Here is a 14,779-nt window from a genome sequence, read left to right as displayed (position 1 = left end):
AAACAAGCGTGCGTCTCACCAATCATGGCTGTTGTCCACAAACGCGGACAGCGGCGAAACCTGCACCGTGTAAGTGTCGTTGGCTGAATACTCGAACAAACCGTAGTACGGATTGAACAGCTCCCGGGACAGCAGGAAGAAAAACTCCCGCGAGGGACCACCATAATCGAGTCCTTCCTCCGTGTCCCACAGGACGGCCAGCCGCCCTCGCTGAAGATCTTTCTTGTTGGCGGACATGATCCGCCGGAAGGCATCCTCCAACAGGTGAGACCGGCGGATGTGTAATCTGTGACGAGAAAAGGAACGAAATGGGGGTAATTTAGAGAATTTTTAAATATATGTAATTCGAAAAAACATCCCAAAAAAGAAACTCTGCCTGAATCAAGAAACATTACCATAAGGACTATATTTTGAGTCTTATAAACGATTACGAGTCAACGAAACCTTATATCAACCCCAACATAACATCTTACGTACAAAAACTTAACCTCAATCTGACACAATTAAGGCAAACTGGTTCTTAATCAATATTAGAACCAATATTTTATTTATTTTGTCATCAATCATAAGTAGACCTGAAAGGAAATTGATATGGCGATGTTGTCAGTCAAACCATATTGAAGATTTCGATACTGATTTGTTAATGAAATGAAAACTCACTCATTTCAATTAAACAAGTTAGGCTGATACAAATTTCGAATTCTTTTAATGTCCAAGGTTATCAAAGTTAGCAGAGGGGGTGGCAAAAAATAAATAACACCGAGACGAAAAAAAAAGAAATATCTTTGATCTAAGTTTGTGTGCAAGTTATGACGTTTGTAACTTGCACTCAAATAAATGTCGACATAAAATGAAAATAAAATTTGTAACGGCCTTATTTTCGTTCCCAAAGAAACACTTGATGTAACGGTCGAAGTAGTTTCGGGTTTTCAAGCATTCAAATCAAATAGAACTGAGTGGTGTTTTGTACTCAAATTGATTCGATATTAGTCGAAAATGTAAAAACCATTTCTAATAATCTTCATACTTTTCAAATGTTTTTGAAGTTTTGTAGGTAGGGTGTGGGACTTCGGCAGGGGGTTTCTTCATCATATATTTCTCATTGGAATGAAGCAAAAATTAAGACGAAGAAAACCCCTGACGAACTAGTCCTACACCCTACTGAAACAGTAGAAAAATGAAAGTAAGCGCACCTCTCGTTTCCTTATAGACACCACTTAAGTTATAAACACCACTTAACATAGAACACACACAGAGTGAAGTGACTAAGTACTATCGACACTGAGTAGTTGAGGAAGTAAATAAACAAAAATCGATACTAAACATCGGTGTAGTGATTGTATCGCAATCCCACAATAATTCTTCAGCCGATTGGCACTGAACCAGCTCGGTTAAGGCCCTGTCGTCCATCTTAGGTGCAAAGTAAAACAGCTGGTAACCCGGATGGCCAGCCATGTGTGATGGTTTTAGCCTACCCGGTCGGTAGCGTTCGTTAAATTAGCAATTTATTTATGTTGCAGGGTGAACTGCTAGACACCGCAGAGCAGTGTAGCGTGCACTGCCTGCTGCAAAGTCTGATCATCCATATTTGATCCGTTAATAGCAGCGGATGTATCGTGAAACATTCATCCTATTTTTTCATGGCTGATCTTCCGGCCGTAAAAGGTTACCATATTTACCACTCTCGCTCAACCAGCTAAACCCAAACCGCCAAATTTGACCGTGGCAAATCATTTTCCGGATCGACAAACTTGCAACAACCGCCGCGAATGAATCAGGTCATGAAGTTAATATAAGGCGAGAGATAAGATTTTCGGGTGGGTGTGCGGTAGACAGAATCGCACGATTAGATAATGATTTATATTTTAGTGCTTTTGGTATGCCTCTGCATTGCTTGGAGCGATATCGGTTGTATCTGAAGGACACTGCTCATTGGAACGCAAAGATTATAAAACGGCCAATGTCATTGTAACAAGCAACAACTAATAATCTGCTTAACAAAAACAAATACAAAGCAACTCACTTCAACTTATGCGGTCCCTGGCCGAATCCTTTCGACTCCAGCTTGCGGTAGAAGGTTCGTAATTTTGCCTCGAAATCCCGCCGGAAAGGTGGAGGAGCCCGCTGCGGAACCCGTGCATTGTTATGATTCGGTGATCCCTGTGGACTGCGAGCCTCCACCGGGATGTAGCTCATAATATCGTTCTCGAAAAGGCTGAAATAGAAAAAAGAATGTGAAAGTGTGTTTTTGATTATGTTACAGCTACATCTATTGACAATGACCCGCAGAACGAGTCGCATTTTTCAAACGAAAGATTCAGAGTAGTGTTCTTATGACTCAGTACGTAATCGCCTTACGCGTAGGTCATAAAGCTCGAAAAGGGAGCAAAACAGAATCCTGGTTAATCCATTAGCCATCACAAGGTATAAATTTAGCTGCAGAATGCAAACCGACAAACACTCTGCTAAATTTATCGTTGCACATTGTCGTGTACGTTTACAAAATCACGTGCAAATGAATTCGATACGATAAGATATCAACCAATTACAACCGGGTTTAGAGTCCAATCGAATATTTTCGTACGTTAGAAATGGATACCATATATAGGATAAAACAGAGCGGACTTAAATCTTTTCAACTCAGCTGAATCTTGATTCACAAACAAAACCAAAATCCACGTTAATCTACTCTTTAGTGGTACGTGAATTCATATTGATACTATGAAAAGCTGTTTAATCTGATATCATGTGAGAAAGAGATTATAAACACGGTTGTCAAAGATTACATCCATACACTCAATAGTCCACAAGCTTTTTTTAGATTACGGATTAGGTTTCCTATATTTAACCGCAACATCAAAGTTTAATATCGCAGTTGTTTATGGTAGCGTTATTTCGATAATTTTATCAAAAGGTTCATTTTTTTTAGTATTTATCTAGCAATAAAATATTGAGAATTTAAAAATAAATACCAGTAATCCAGTGGATTTGTTGAGCAAAATACTTAATAAATCAGTAAATCCATTGCTATAAACAAGCTTTGCGCATTCAACATCAAATTACTGTTTATAATTTCACAACTTTATGATTGGGAAATCGATTCCGACAATCTTGGTTGCAAATGAAAGTGTTTTTAGTAATACAGGTCGGACTCGATTATCCGGAGACTTGATTATCCGGGATTCGATTATCTGGAGTTTTAGACTCGACTGACCGGAATTTTATTTTTTCGGAGTTCGTTTTTTAATTTTTATTATGAATTTTTACCTTTACCATCCCATACTTTTGGCATATTTGTTACCATCTATGTCACTTCCGGCATGTTTGATACAGACATGTTCCAATAAGGTGAACATAATAAATGTCCGCTTTATTTTTTGTTGTTTCTCAACTCTTTTCGCCTCAGAAATAATTACTGGTTACGCCACTACATCATACAAGTAAAATAACAAAAGGAAATATTTATCCTATGTTCGTTAATCGCTGATTTGAATAATGTTTCTGTGATTCGATTATCCTGAAAACTTGATTATCCGGAATGTTTAGTTTTAAAATAGTTTATTTGACACGGCACGATACAATTTAGTTTAACTGAGCCAAGTACATTTTTTTTAATTCTAAATTAGCAGGGAAAAGACGGAGGCACATTTTTTATATCTCGCGGCCGACTACGAGCTAGTGGGGATTTAAGGTGAGAGGAGGGGAGTTACCTTATCCGGAATGTATTTATCTTATATTCCGGATAATCGAATACTTTTCAGCAAAATGATACAAATTATATGCATTATTTCTAACAAATTGGTGTTTCAGGTGAAAAAAACCAACACCAAGTCTCTAAAAGGAAATCTGCTATCAGCCCTGCAGTATTTAGCATTTTACAATTTTAATAGTAAAATAGAATTTAAAAAAATGATCTTCTTAGCCCATAGGAACATCTGGGCAAACTTTCAACCAGATCAAAGATGGTCGATCAAAATGGTTGCCGTGTGTTGCAGGGTATTGCACAGAAGCTTTCTAAAAGACCATATTTTCGAAAAAAAAAGTGCATAAAATATCGTCAAAAAATCACACTTCCAAAACAACAATTTTGACCAAAATTGAATCAATTTAACCAATAACAATACTCTAAAACAACAAACGCAATTTTGACTATGTAATTATACCAAGAAAACTAATTTAAATTTTGTTTTAAATTTTTGTTTCAACTTCAAACCTAAGCAGTTGCTTTAATTTCGTTACACAAAATTGAGAGAGAGAAATTCCGTACTTTGGGATTTGTTTCTCTTATTCTCAAAATAATAAAAACTAGGAAATAAACTCAGTTTGTTGAGGAGAATGCTGCCGTTCCAAGCATAGTAGTCCCATGTTCTACACAAACCTTATGCACACTGGGACAACTATGCTTGGAACGGCAGAATGTGTGTGGCAAAATTCTATTTTAATCGAAGGGACTCGAAACTGAACGAAAAGAACAGTTTTAGGTTAAACCTAATTTTCCTATTTCGAAACTGTTAACTATACCAGTGGCACAACTACCATGATGTATTTTATCCACAGAACCACACTCGATGCGCAAGGCAAAATTATGAACTAGCTAAGGGAAAGTTATAAATATTTATCGTAATTATCGATAATGTCACTGAGTTTCAGCGCTAACGATAGTTATCGATATGTCGCAGGCAACACACCAGGTGGCGTTTTATCTCTTGCACTTGCAAAATATCATGTAGAAGTTAACTTAAATAATTATTTACTGTTCCTAATTCTCTAATGGCTAAATAAACTCCAGGAAAACTCGAAAGTAAATAAAAATTATTCCTGCCTTGGCGACCTCTCACTCCCTTGCCAAAGCTAGATAGGTTTGATTGTAAACGCCAAACTCATCGATAATTTATCGATTCATCGATAAAAACTCGGAAGCGATCGATATTAGTGATTTACTCGATATTTCCCATCACTATTATAGGCCATACAATGAAGGGATAGAAATAATAAATGCACCCTTTGCTTCTGTCGTTTGTTTCGGTTGTAGAACGGATTATAATCATTGAACACCCTTAAACGTAGTTGCCCAATTAAAATGCCGTTACTTCGCGAAACTTGTTGTCTTGAAGGTCACGGCACGCAGGTAAATATAAAGTACAGTTAATGTACAGTTAATGAAGATCGATCTTAATGTTTCCCCACTAGAATTTTCAAATATATCCTATATTTAAGCATCGTATTATGTCTGTTAACGAAAAAGCTGAATTTTCAATCAGAAGCCACGGTTTTATATGACAGTTTGAAAAATCGAAAATATCCGAAATATAATTCTTCACTTTGAATGAATTTTAACGATGTTGAAGATGAAAGATGTTTTTTCCATGAGTGTATAGCTGCAGTTGAAAAAAATTCTTGGTATACGTAAAATGTCTAAGGGTTATTTGTTACATCAATCAAAAAGTAGTGAAGTTGTAGTAAAAACACCACTGAGGGATAAGTTGCAAATGACTTCTCTTCATAATCATGTAAACAATATAAAATGAGCCAGATATCAATTTTATTTGTGCCTACAATAGTCTCCCCAGCTGGTCTCGAGGTACGATGCTGGCCTAACAAACCAGTCGTGGTAGGTTCGAGTCTTGACTCGGGAGAGACTATTAGTGTCAATAGGATCGTAGCGCTAGCCCCGCAATTGTCATGTACACTTAACGGTTGGCTGCGAAGTCTGTGTATAGTAAACAGAAGGTCAATTTCCGAATCGGAATGTAGCACCAAGGCTTTGCTTTTTAACAAGAATCCAGAATCATAGTTGGCAATGGTTACTAGTGAACTAAGAACTGTTTATTTCATGTATATGACGAAATGACGATGGTGGTTGGAAGCTTTGTACGTAGAACTGTAGATCACGGGATGTCCCGGGTGGTGACTGGTTCTCACTAAGCCAATTGGAACCCCACGAGTTTGACATTGTTGTGCTCTAAGAACTTTGTCGGCAAAAAGAGAAGATACTAAGGATTTGTGGCTGCAGGGCGATGCCACTAACTAGCTGGGCACCAGCCAAATAGTGCTAGGTAGAATGCACACCTTACACACGCTAACATTCGCTAACTTTACAGCTTCCCGAGGGCTAGTAGTCCGAAGTACCTTATTTTCCCGTAAAGACATTCACAAAACCACTTGAGGATACTTTGATCAGCGTACAGCAAACCGAATTGACTATGATCGCAAGAATTTGGGATACAGAACAGCTACCGGAGGAGTGGAAGGATGGGGCTATCTGCCCTATTGATAAGAAAGGCGACAAATTGGACTGTCCCGATTGCAGCTTACAAAGTGCTCACCCGAATCATTTTTCGCCGACTCTCACGGCTTGCCAACTGATTTGTGGGAAGTTATCAGGCCGGCTTCATGGAAGGACGGTCTACGACGGACCAAATCTTCACAATACGGCTATTCCTCAAGAAATGCCGAGAGTAAAGAACCCCCACTAACCACCTATTCAACGACTTTAAAGCCGCGTATGATACTATCGACCGAAAGGAGCTGTGGAAGGCCATAGACGAAAACGGTGGCGCTGATTAGACTGATAAAGGCTACGGTGGATGGGACGCAGTGCTGCGTGCGGATTTCGGGTGGATTGTCGGGTCCATTTGAATCCCGCAAAGGGCTTCGACAGGGTGATGGTCTCTTCTGCCTGCTATTCAGCATTGCACTACAGGATGTAATGAATCGAGCGGACATCAAAACGCGGGGTACGATGTTCAAATCCAGTCAATTCGTTTGCGTTGCTGATGACATGAACCGACAACGCCTAGACAGTAACATTACGATCGACGGCGATAAACTCGAGGCAATCGACGAGTTCGTTTATCTTGACTCACTGGTAACTAAGGACAATGATACCAGCTGTGAGATCCGAAGGCGTTTTATAAGCGGAAGTCGTGCCTACTATGGGCTCCACAAGCATTTGTGGTCGAACAGACTAAGCCTCTGTACGGAGTGTAGCCTGCACAAAACGCTCATAAGACAGGTTGTTCTCTACGGGCATAAAACGTGGACAATGCTCGAGGAGGACCTCCAAGTGCTCGGAATTTTCGAACGACGGATACTAAGGACGATCTTCGGCGGTGTGCAGGAGAACAGAATATGGAGGCGGACGATGAATTATGAGCTCGCGCAACGCTGCGGCGAACCCAGTATTCAAAAGGGGGCTAAAGCTGAACGGATACGCTAGACGAGGCATGTTGCAAGAGTGCCGGACAATTAGGGAAGAATCATACGAAACGCATTAGTTGCGTAAGATGGCCCGTGCTATCAATTCCCCAAAATATTTACACATGTGGTTTTTTATGAAGAATTTCTGCGCTTTTCTTAAATTCATAAAAATACAGCTTTCCTAACGTTCTCATATAAAAAAGTGTGCCATAGTGACTAAAATACTCAAACTGTACAATTGACTGTGGCTCTGTCCAACATCTAATTATTCATGAATTTTATAGAAACTTTTATGATTACCTGACTTGTGAAGAATACAAAAAAAACTGTGGTTCCACTAACCTTCACACTTTTGGGATTTAAATTCCCATGAATATTTCAATTCATTTCACTAAATTTTTTCACTTTTACCTAAAAACGATCAAATTAAATTGGAGCAGAATGCACTTAAAAGAGCTTGCACGAGATTGCTTAACAACTAAGGGCACGTTCCATTGCTTTTGATTGTAGGGGAGAACCGTACAAGATGCACCAGTTGAGTAAGATGGCCCATGCTATTAATTCCCCAAAATACTTACACATGTGGCTTTTTATGACGAAATTCTTCGCTTTTCTCATAAAAACCCAGCTTCTCTACAGTTTTCATTTAAAAAAGTGTGCTATAATGACTAAAATACTCAAAAAACTGTGTAATCGGCTGTGGCTCTGTCCAACATGTAATTTTTCATGAATTTTATTTAAGCTTTTATGATTAACTGACTTGTAAATAATACAAAAAACTATGGTTCCCCTAACCTTTACACTTTTGGAGTTTATAATACTATGAGTATTTCAAATTATTTCATAACATTCGTGAACTTTTACCTAAAAACAATCAAAACTAAAATTGGGGCAGAATGCACTATGAAAAGCTTGCAGGAGATTGCTTAACAACTTAGAGCATGTTCCATAATTTTTGATTTTACTTTTGATACTTCAAGCGCTTCTCACGTGCTGATTTCTGCCAGTTGCATAAAAGCTTACTGCTTTGGAGCATACTGACCTTTGTTGTGGTGCGTTTTGGTCACGGGCTTGTTTGGCGGCAATGGTAATTTTTACCAAAAAAGACATTGAAATCGAGTATTTTATAATAAACTTCGTCATAAACATACAATATAACACCCAAACGTTCAATGTCACTTTGAAATGATTTGAAGCGCTGTAAATCGCGCAAATGCTTAACTGGTGCGTTTCGTACAACCTTCCCCCACCCTGCGAAGATGATGTTTGCCTCGAATCCGGTTGGAAGATGACGACCAGGGGCGCAGCGGGCAAGATGGGTAGACCAGGAGGAACGATATCTGGTGGCAGCAGCAGTCAATAACCGAGTGTATTGGAGAAGTTTTGTGAATCAGGCCATGTAATTATAACGGAATGCTAATAACTATTCTCATCGACGACCGCTTGGTCTCAAACAGTAGGTACAAACGTACGCTCCAAACGCGTCACGGATATTGAACCACTTCCTAGTTACGGTATGCTTGCACGCGAACCCCGCGGTTCGCCATAAAGCAGCCAGAAACATCCAGGCAGGCTGCGGAGGAATTCGCTCATCAACTCGAAGCGGTACTACCTACGGTGGAAAAGCTTAGTGCAACGCATCTCGAGCAGGATTCGCACAGCTCTCAGAGAGATCACAACACTAGGAATGAAGGTACCTATCGGCAGAACCGACTAACTGGTATGATGGGGTATGCAAGGCAGCGGTGAATAAGAGCAAATAAGAGTAAATCGATGAGGGTGAACAAGGCCAAGTACAAACGGACACAGAACGACATGACCACAATTCTTAGAAGAAAAAAGTGCCAGCAAAAGGATCATGAGTAGCTCTAGTAGCTATCTCGTGCTAGCGATATGCGGCAGTTCTATAAGAAGGTGAACCAGCTTTATGAAGGTTATGTGCCGCAAGCCAACATGTGCAACGACGCAGATGGGAACCGTCTAACGGATGCCAGCGAGGTGATCGACGAGTGTAAGCAACATGAACACCCAAATGGCGATACAGCAAGCAGGAGCGGTACAGAAACTTTCCTAGGAGCTCCAGCAGCACATGGCCGAGTACCTACCTCCTAATGTTCAGTTGGTTGAGAGATCGGGAAGCTGAAGAACAACAAAGCCGCCGGCAGCCGTGCTAGCTTTTCAAGTATGGCTAAGAAAGGCTGGTTAGCGCGCTGCACTGGAGGGGAAAAGGCTACCAGACAAATGGATGCGGGTTTCTCAATCCGCCAGATCTTATAGAAACGTCGCCGAGAGAACAAGCCCACATTGACTTCACGGTGGTTTACGATGTAGTCTATTGAGAACAGCTATGGCAAGTTGTGTACGAGAGCGGCTTCCCGAATATACTGACGCGATTGAATAACCCGACCATGGCGCAGGTGATATATTGTGGTGCGTGTTTCTAGGATATTCCCTTCCCCTTGAACCGTGCAAAGGTTTAAGGCAAGATGATAGACTTTCGCTTTTGAGGGTGTGTTCTGGAGGGCGCGTATCGACACAAGGGGCACGATTTTCATAAGATCGGTTTCAGTTTTGGCTATCGCGAGGCTCCAAAGAGAACAGCATCAGCCTCCCAACTCAAGTCTCTGTAGACGGTGATGAGCTTGAGGTGGTCGACGAGTTCGTGTGTTTCGGGTCACTAACACCAGCAAAAAGATCCAGGGACGCATCAAGGCTGGAAATCGTGCCAACTTTTCACTTTGGATGACGCTTCGATCAAATCGGGTGCGACGACGCACGATGTTGACGATGTACGAAATAGAGGTGGGCAATCCGCTCACGAACTGATCTAAAGAGCTGGTTCTTCAATCGCTCTTTTTTGAAGAGCGGTAACTCATCCCTTACTTCGAGCAAAAAGCTGAAGCTGATTTTGTTGATCAGACACCGCAAGCGAGAGCCATATGAATGTTTTACACCCCAAGCGCAAAGCGGCGTGCAACACTGTAGTAGATCTCCCAGAAAATGGCTGCGGCCGGCTGCCTGCTCTCCTATGCATAGCCGCGAGAATAAAAAATGGAATCTACTTGCCACAGTTCACACACAGCACACGGGCATGCTAACGCCGGGACGCACACGAAAAGTGGAACGAAAGTAGCGAAGGAACTGGTTCACTGATCTTCTGAATCTATGCAGACAATCCGCTTGCGAGCTTATCAGAAAATCAGTTATTCGAAAGATCGAAATCTTCTGATCCCAAGCGGATTGCCTGCGAGCTGAACAAAAGAGCCATCGGACGAACCAGTTATTCTGAGAGCGAAAGATTTCGCTCTTTCAAAGAACTGAGTCTTGTGATCAGCCTGCGAGTGGAGTGCCCGAAGATCAGTGAATCAGTTCTTTCGTTCTTTTTGTTCCACATCCATTCGTGTGCGTACTCGGCGTTAGTCAACCCGTGTACCTGTGTATGGACTGTTGCATTGCAAGTTGTTTTTTTGTACGTCTTGCGGCTGGCTGGTGGCTTGGTGATGGGAAATGCAGGTTATGCATAGCAGGGCAGACGTTTGGTAGCAGCTTGTTTCTGGGAGTTCTATTGTAGTTTTGCGCGCGATCTTGCGCTTGGCAAATAGGGTGTAAAGCTTTCACATGGCTCTCCCTTGCGGTATCTGATAATTGACTACACTGATAAAAACCGAAAAAAGGTAGGAACGAAAAGAGCGAGTGAGCTGTTAAAAAGAACTAGTTCATCTTAGTGAGCGGAACCGCTCTGATCCGCTCACTATAGTGAACCATTTTTCCCACCTCTAGTACGAAACCCTAATCAGATGGCAATCCTCTACGGAATCGAGGAAACTACGCCCTTGGAGTTTTTCGGATGGATGGAGCTGCGAATTAACTACGGTGGTATGCTGAGGGACTATGAAGAATGGCGCCATGCGATTGTCGAAGAGCATTGTCCTGACAAAAGTAAACATGGCACGTCACAAGGATGCCGAACATTAACTCTGTGAAATCACTTCTTTGCAGATGCACGATGGCTCAAAGGAAACTTGCGGGTAATAAGACTGGATGGGCAGCTGGCGAAACACAGTCCAGAACCGAGCAACATTACGATAACTTTTTGAAACAGCACGAGTTTTGGAGGAGATTGACGCTTTTCACTAAACACAAGTAACCGAACAGCACTGTTAATAGTATATCAAGTTAAAAAAAAGATTATATTGAGAAATAATATAATATATATACTTAGATAATAAAATATTGGTGCTAAATTAGTTTTAGGTAACTTTGCAGAATTAATTTTTATTTTTTTATTTTCTTCATTTCAATTTTCACATCAAATTTTTTTTTAAACGACTTTTGGGGTTTTTTATGACAAACAATTTTCAATACTGGCATTGTGAATATCTCAATTTTATTTATCTTCTACATTTTTTTGAGTAAATTCAATTTGAAATCATGACAAAAATTATAATAATTTTATAGTTTTCGCTCTGAAGGTAGCGTAGGGAACATATTTTAAGCAGCTAAAGGAGCTGCCTGTGTATTGAGACGAATTACTCGAAAGTAAGGTGAAATACAAACATAAGTATATTAATTTGTTTCCATTTTTTTTCCTTGTTAGCACTCGTATTCAAAATGTAAAACTGGTTCAGCAAATTTCAACAACAATCAATTGAAATTTTTAATCGAGGGACACTATTTCAATCACCAAAAACCTATTTTAAGCAGTTTGCATTTGTTTTGCAGAAGATTTCTTTCAGCACCCGAATGGTGCCTCAATGGATGCAATTTTGCTTGACTTTTTTTAATGATGTTCATTCAAAGATTTTTCTGTGTTGAACGGTATTTTTTGTATTCGTAAGACAGCCAGTCAATCAGAGTTTTCGTTCTAGTCATTGGAATTGTCAAATTATTGATCATTTGTCAATTATTGATCAAAATTCTGGAGTTTGAGGCCCGTTTTTTTCTTCAACTGATTGAAATAGGCGCCAGTGCTTAAGCCGTTTCTTGCCCTACAAATATTTGATTGCTCAGTATTTTTTCCCAAAATTAGAAATAATTTACTTCAATTTGATTCAAACAGATCGAGAACCGATCACCTGATTAAAAAATTATGACTTTTTGAACATGAAATATATCAAATAAAGTCGTTCTTCATTAATACCTGATTTCGAAGCTCGTCGCCTTAACGACCCAACAAAAGGCGGGTTTAATTACTTTCGACGAAGATCAACCCCAGCAATATTGAGCACAATTGCAGCACTTGTGACCAGGTTCGGAATAGGGTGACCATATAAAAGCGGGTTTATTCAATACATATATTTCCGAAAATTCGTAGCTTTGAACCAGTTGATTTATTTTCGGTGTTCTTGAATCAATTGAAGGGAAATTATTTCTAGTTTTGAGAAAAAATACCAATAAAGCAAATATTTCAAATCCACAAGATATTACATTATTAAAATTTTTATCATTATTTAAATTGAATTTACTCGAGTACAAAAAATAACATTGAATTTACTTTTACTTAGAAAAAAAACTGAAATTCGATGGTAAATTGAACAACTAAGAGCGATGAAATTACGATAAGTGTTGAGATGAATATAGGAGCGGTTCCCATATAACAAATTTGTAAAAGAAAGGTTTTGCTACCGGGCTCTAGATCCAAATTTTCCACTGCATTCGGGTTCTAAACTATTGTGCATTGGTTCAAATTTCGCTCAGCTGTTTTTTTTTAATTTTTATTGCAGGTATTATAAGTTATTTATATGAATGTCAGTTTAGTTCACTGATTAGATGAATAAAATAAATGTATTAGCGAGAACACGAGCTACTAGCGGCGTTAGCAGGAAATATCTATTTAATGATTTTAATGAGTCTCGTACTCAGCATCAAAACCGATTAGAATATTATCACAGCCAAGTATTGCAACATTTATTTTTGAGTAACGCTTTTCCACTGTAGGCCTCAACCCAGAGTAGAGCACACCGCTGAAAAAAGGGCAGCTGTTTTGCAATCATGGTTAGATATAATGCAGCCTGCGAGCTGATTAATGCCGTGTGTCCCCACATTACAGGCGCACCGGCAGCAACGGGCAGAACTAGGAAGCGTAAAAATGTAAATAGAACGGATCGCTATCATCTGCGTCCGATGACCACTCTGTCGACCGATGCGAGTTGTGTGGCATGCATTAATAGTGGCAAAAAACCGTTAAAGAATTTGTAATGTGGGCGACAGATGTTATGCACGTACGCAAAACTATCACAGGAAAACAAAGGGTAGATGGAGAAACTCAACAGATATTATTTTGAAGCATAGAATTTAGAACTATTACGGTGAACTTGATGCAAAACCAGCCGCTTGTAAACTTTTCAATCTTTCTGTCTTACCTCTTAATCAACAACTCCTCAGTGGTCGCCATGTTAACTGCACCTGTTTGCCCCTAAGGACCAGCTGTCGCCAGAGTTTGCAATAGTGTAGGCACTGTATTGTGAAACTTATCCTTACACTGGACATCGAGCACCGTTCCCTGTGATTTATTCGCAGGGTACGATTTACAACTTGACAAACGCAGGAACGTAGAATTCGATCCGCCGCCAGTAATTATGCAGTCACCAAAGGACAGCGTGCAGTATGTTATTTCAAAATTAGCACCCTGTCAAAACAATCAGTTCACCGTTCTGTTCCCGTGACGAGCTGTTTGCCGGTTAACATTTATCAATTAACTGATGCCCATGGATGGGAAATAAAATACCCGCAAGCCACTGGCAATTCTATACGCGGTGCAAACAGCAAACGTTGGGGTCGCTTTTTTTGTTGTTATCGAGATGCAATTTTGCTTGACTTTTTTTAATGATGTTCATTCAAAGATTTTTCTGTGTTGAACGGTATTTTTTGTATTCGTAAGACAGCCAGTCAATCAGAGTTTTCGTTCTAGTCATTGGAATTGTCAAATTATTGATCATTTGTCAATTATTGATCAAAATTCTGGAGTTTGAGGCCCGTTTTTTTCTTCAACTGATTGAAATAGGCGCCAGTGCTTAAGCCGTTTCTTGCCCTACAAATATTTGATTGCTCAGTATTTTTTCCCAAAATTAGAAATAATTTACTTCAATTTGATTCAAACAGATCGAGAACCGATCACCTGATTAAAAAATTATGACTTTTTGAACATGAAATATATCAAATAAAGTCGTTCTTCATTAATACCTGATTTCGAAGCTCGTCGCCTTAACGACCCAACAAAAGGCGGGTTTAATTACTTTCGACGAAGATCAACCCCAGCAATATTGAGCACAATTGCAGCACTTGTGACCAGGTTCGGAATAGGGTGACCATATAAAAGCGGGTTTATTCAATACATATATTTCCGAAAATTCGTAGCTTTGAACCAGTTGATTTATTTTCGGTGTTCTTGAATCAATTGAAGGGAAATTATTTCTAGTTTTGAGAAAAAATACCAATAAAGCAAATATTTCAAATCCACAAGATATTACATTATTAAAATTTTTATCATTATTTAAATTGAATTTACTCGAGTACAAAAAATAACATTGAATTTACTTTTACTTAGAAAAAAAACTGAAATTCGATGGTAAATTGAACA

The 14,779-nt window shown here is 39.5% G+C and overlaps 2 protein-coding genes across 8 annotated transcripts in view; one reads left to right on the top strand and one right to left on the bottom strand.

The window, feature by feature from the left end:
- LOC129718844 (monocarboxylate transporter 12-like) overlaps nt 1-14,779 on the top strand; it is a 473,704-nt gene that overhangs the window by 99,882 nt on the left and 359,043 nt on the right. The window lies entirely within an intron of this gene.
- LOC129718843 (E3 ubiquitin-protein ligase HECW2) overlaps nt 1-14,779 on the bottom strand; it is an 87,909-nt gene that overhangs the window by 3,274 nt on the left and 69,856 nt on the right. For all 4 annotated transcript variants that reach the window (XM_055669966.1, XM_055669967.1, XM_055669969.1 and 1 more), the window contains 2 exons: nt 2,024-2,215; nt 20-286 (listed from right to left, as the gene is read on the bottom strand). In XM_055669966.1, coding sequence (XP_055525941.1) covers nt 20-286; nt 2,024-2,215 — 459 coding nt within the window. The remainder of the gene's footprint in view (nt 1-19; nt 287-2,023; nt 2,216-14,779) is intronic.

The sequence above is a fragment of the Wyeomyia smithii genome, chromosome 1, assembly GCF_029784165.1.
Source record: "Wyeomyia smithii strain HCP4-BCI-WySm-NY-G18 chromosome 1, ASM2978416v1, whole genome shotgun sequence".
NCBI lineage: Eukaryota > Metazoa > Arthropoda > Insecta > Diptera > Culicidae > Wyeomyia > Wyeomyia smithii.
Note: the sequence above shows the minus strand (reverse complement) of the source record. Positions and strands in the feature narration are given on the sequence as shown.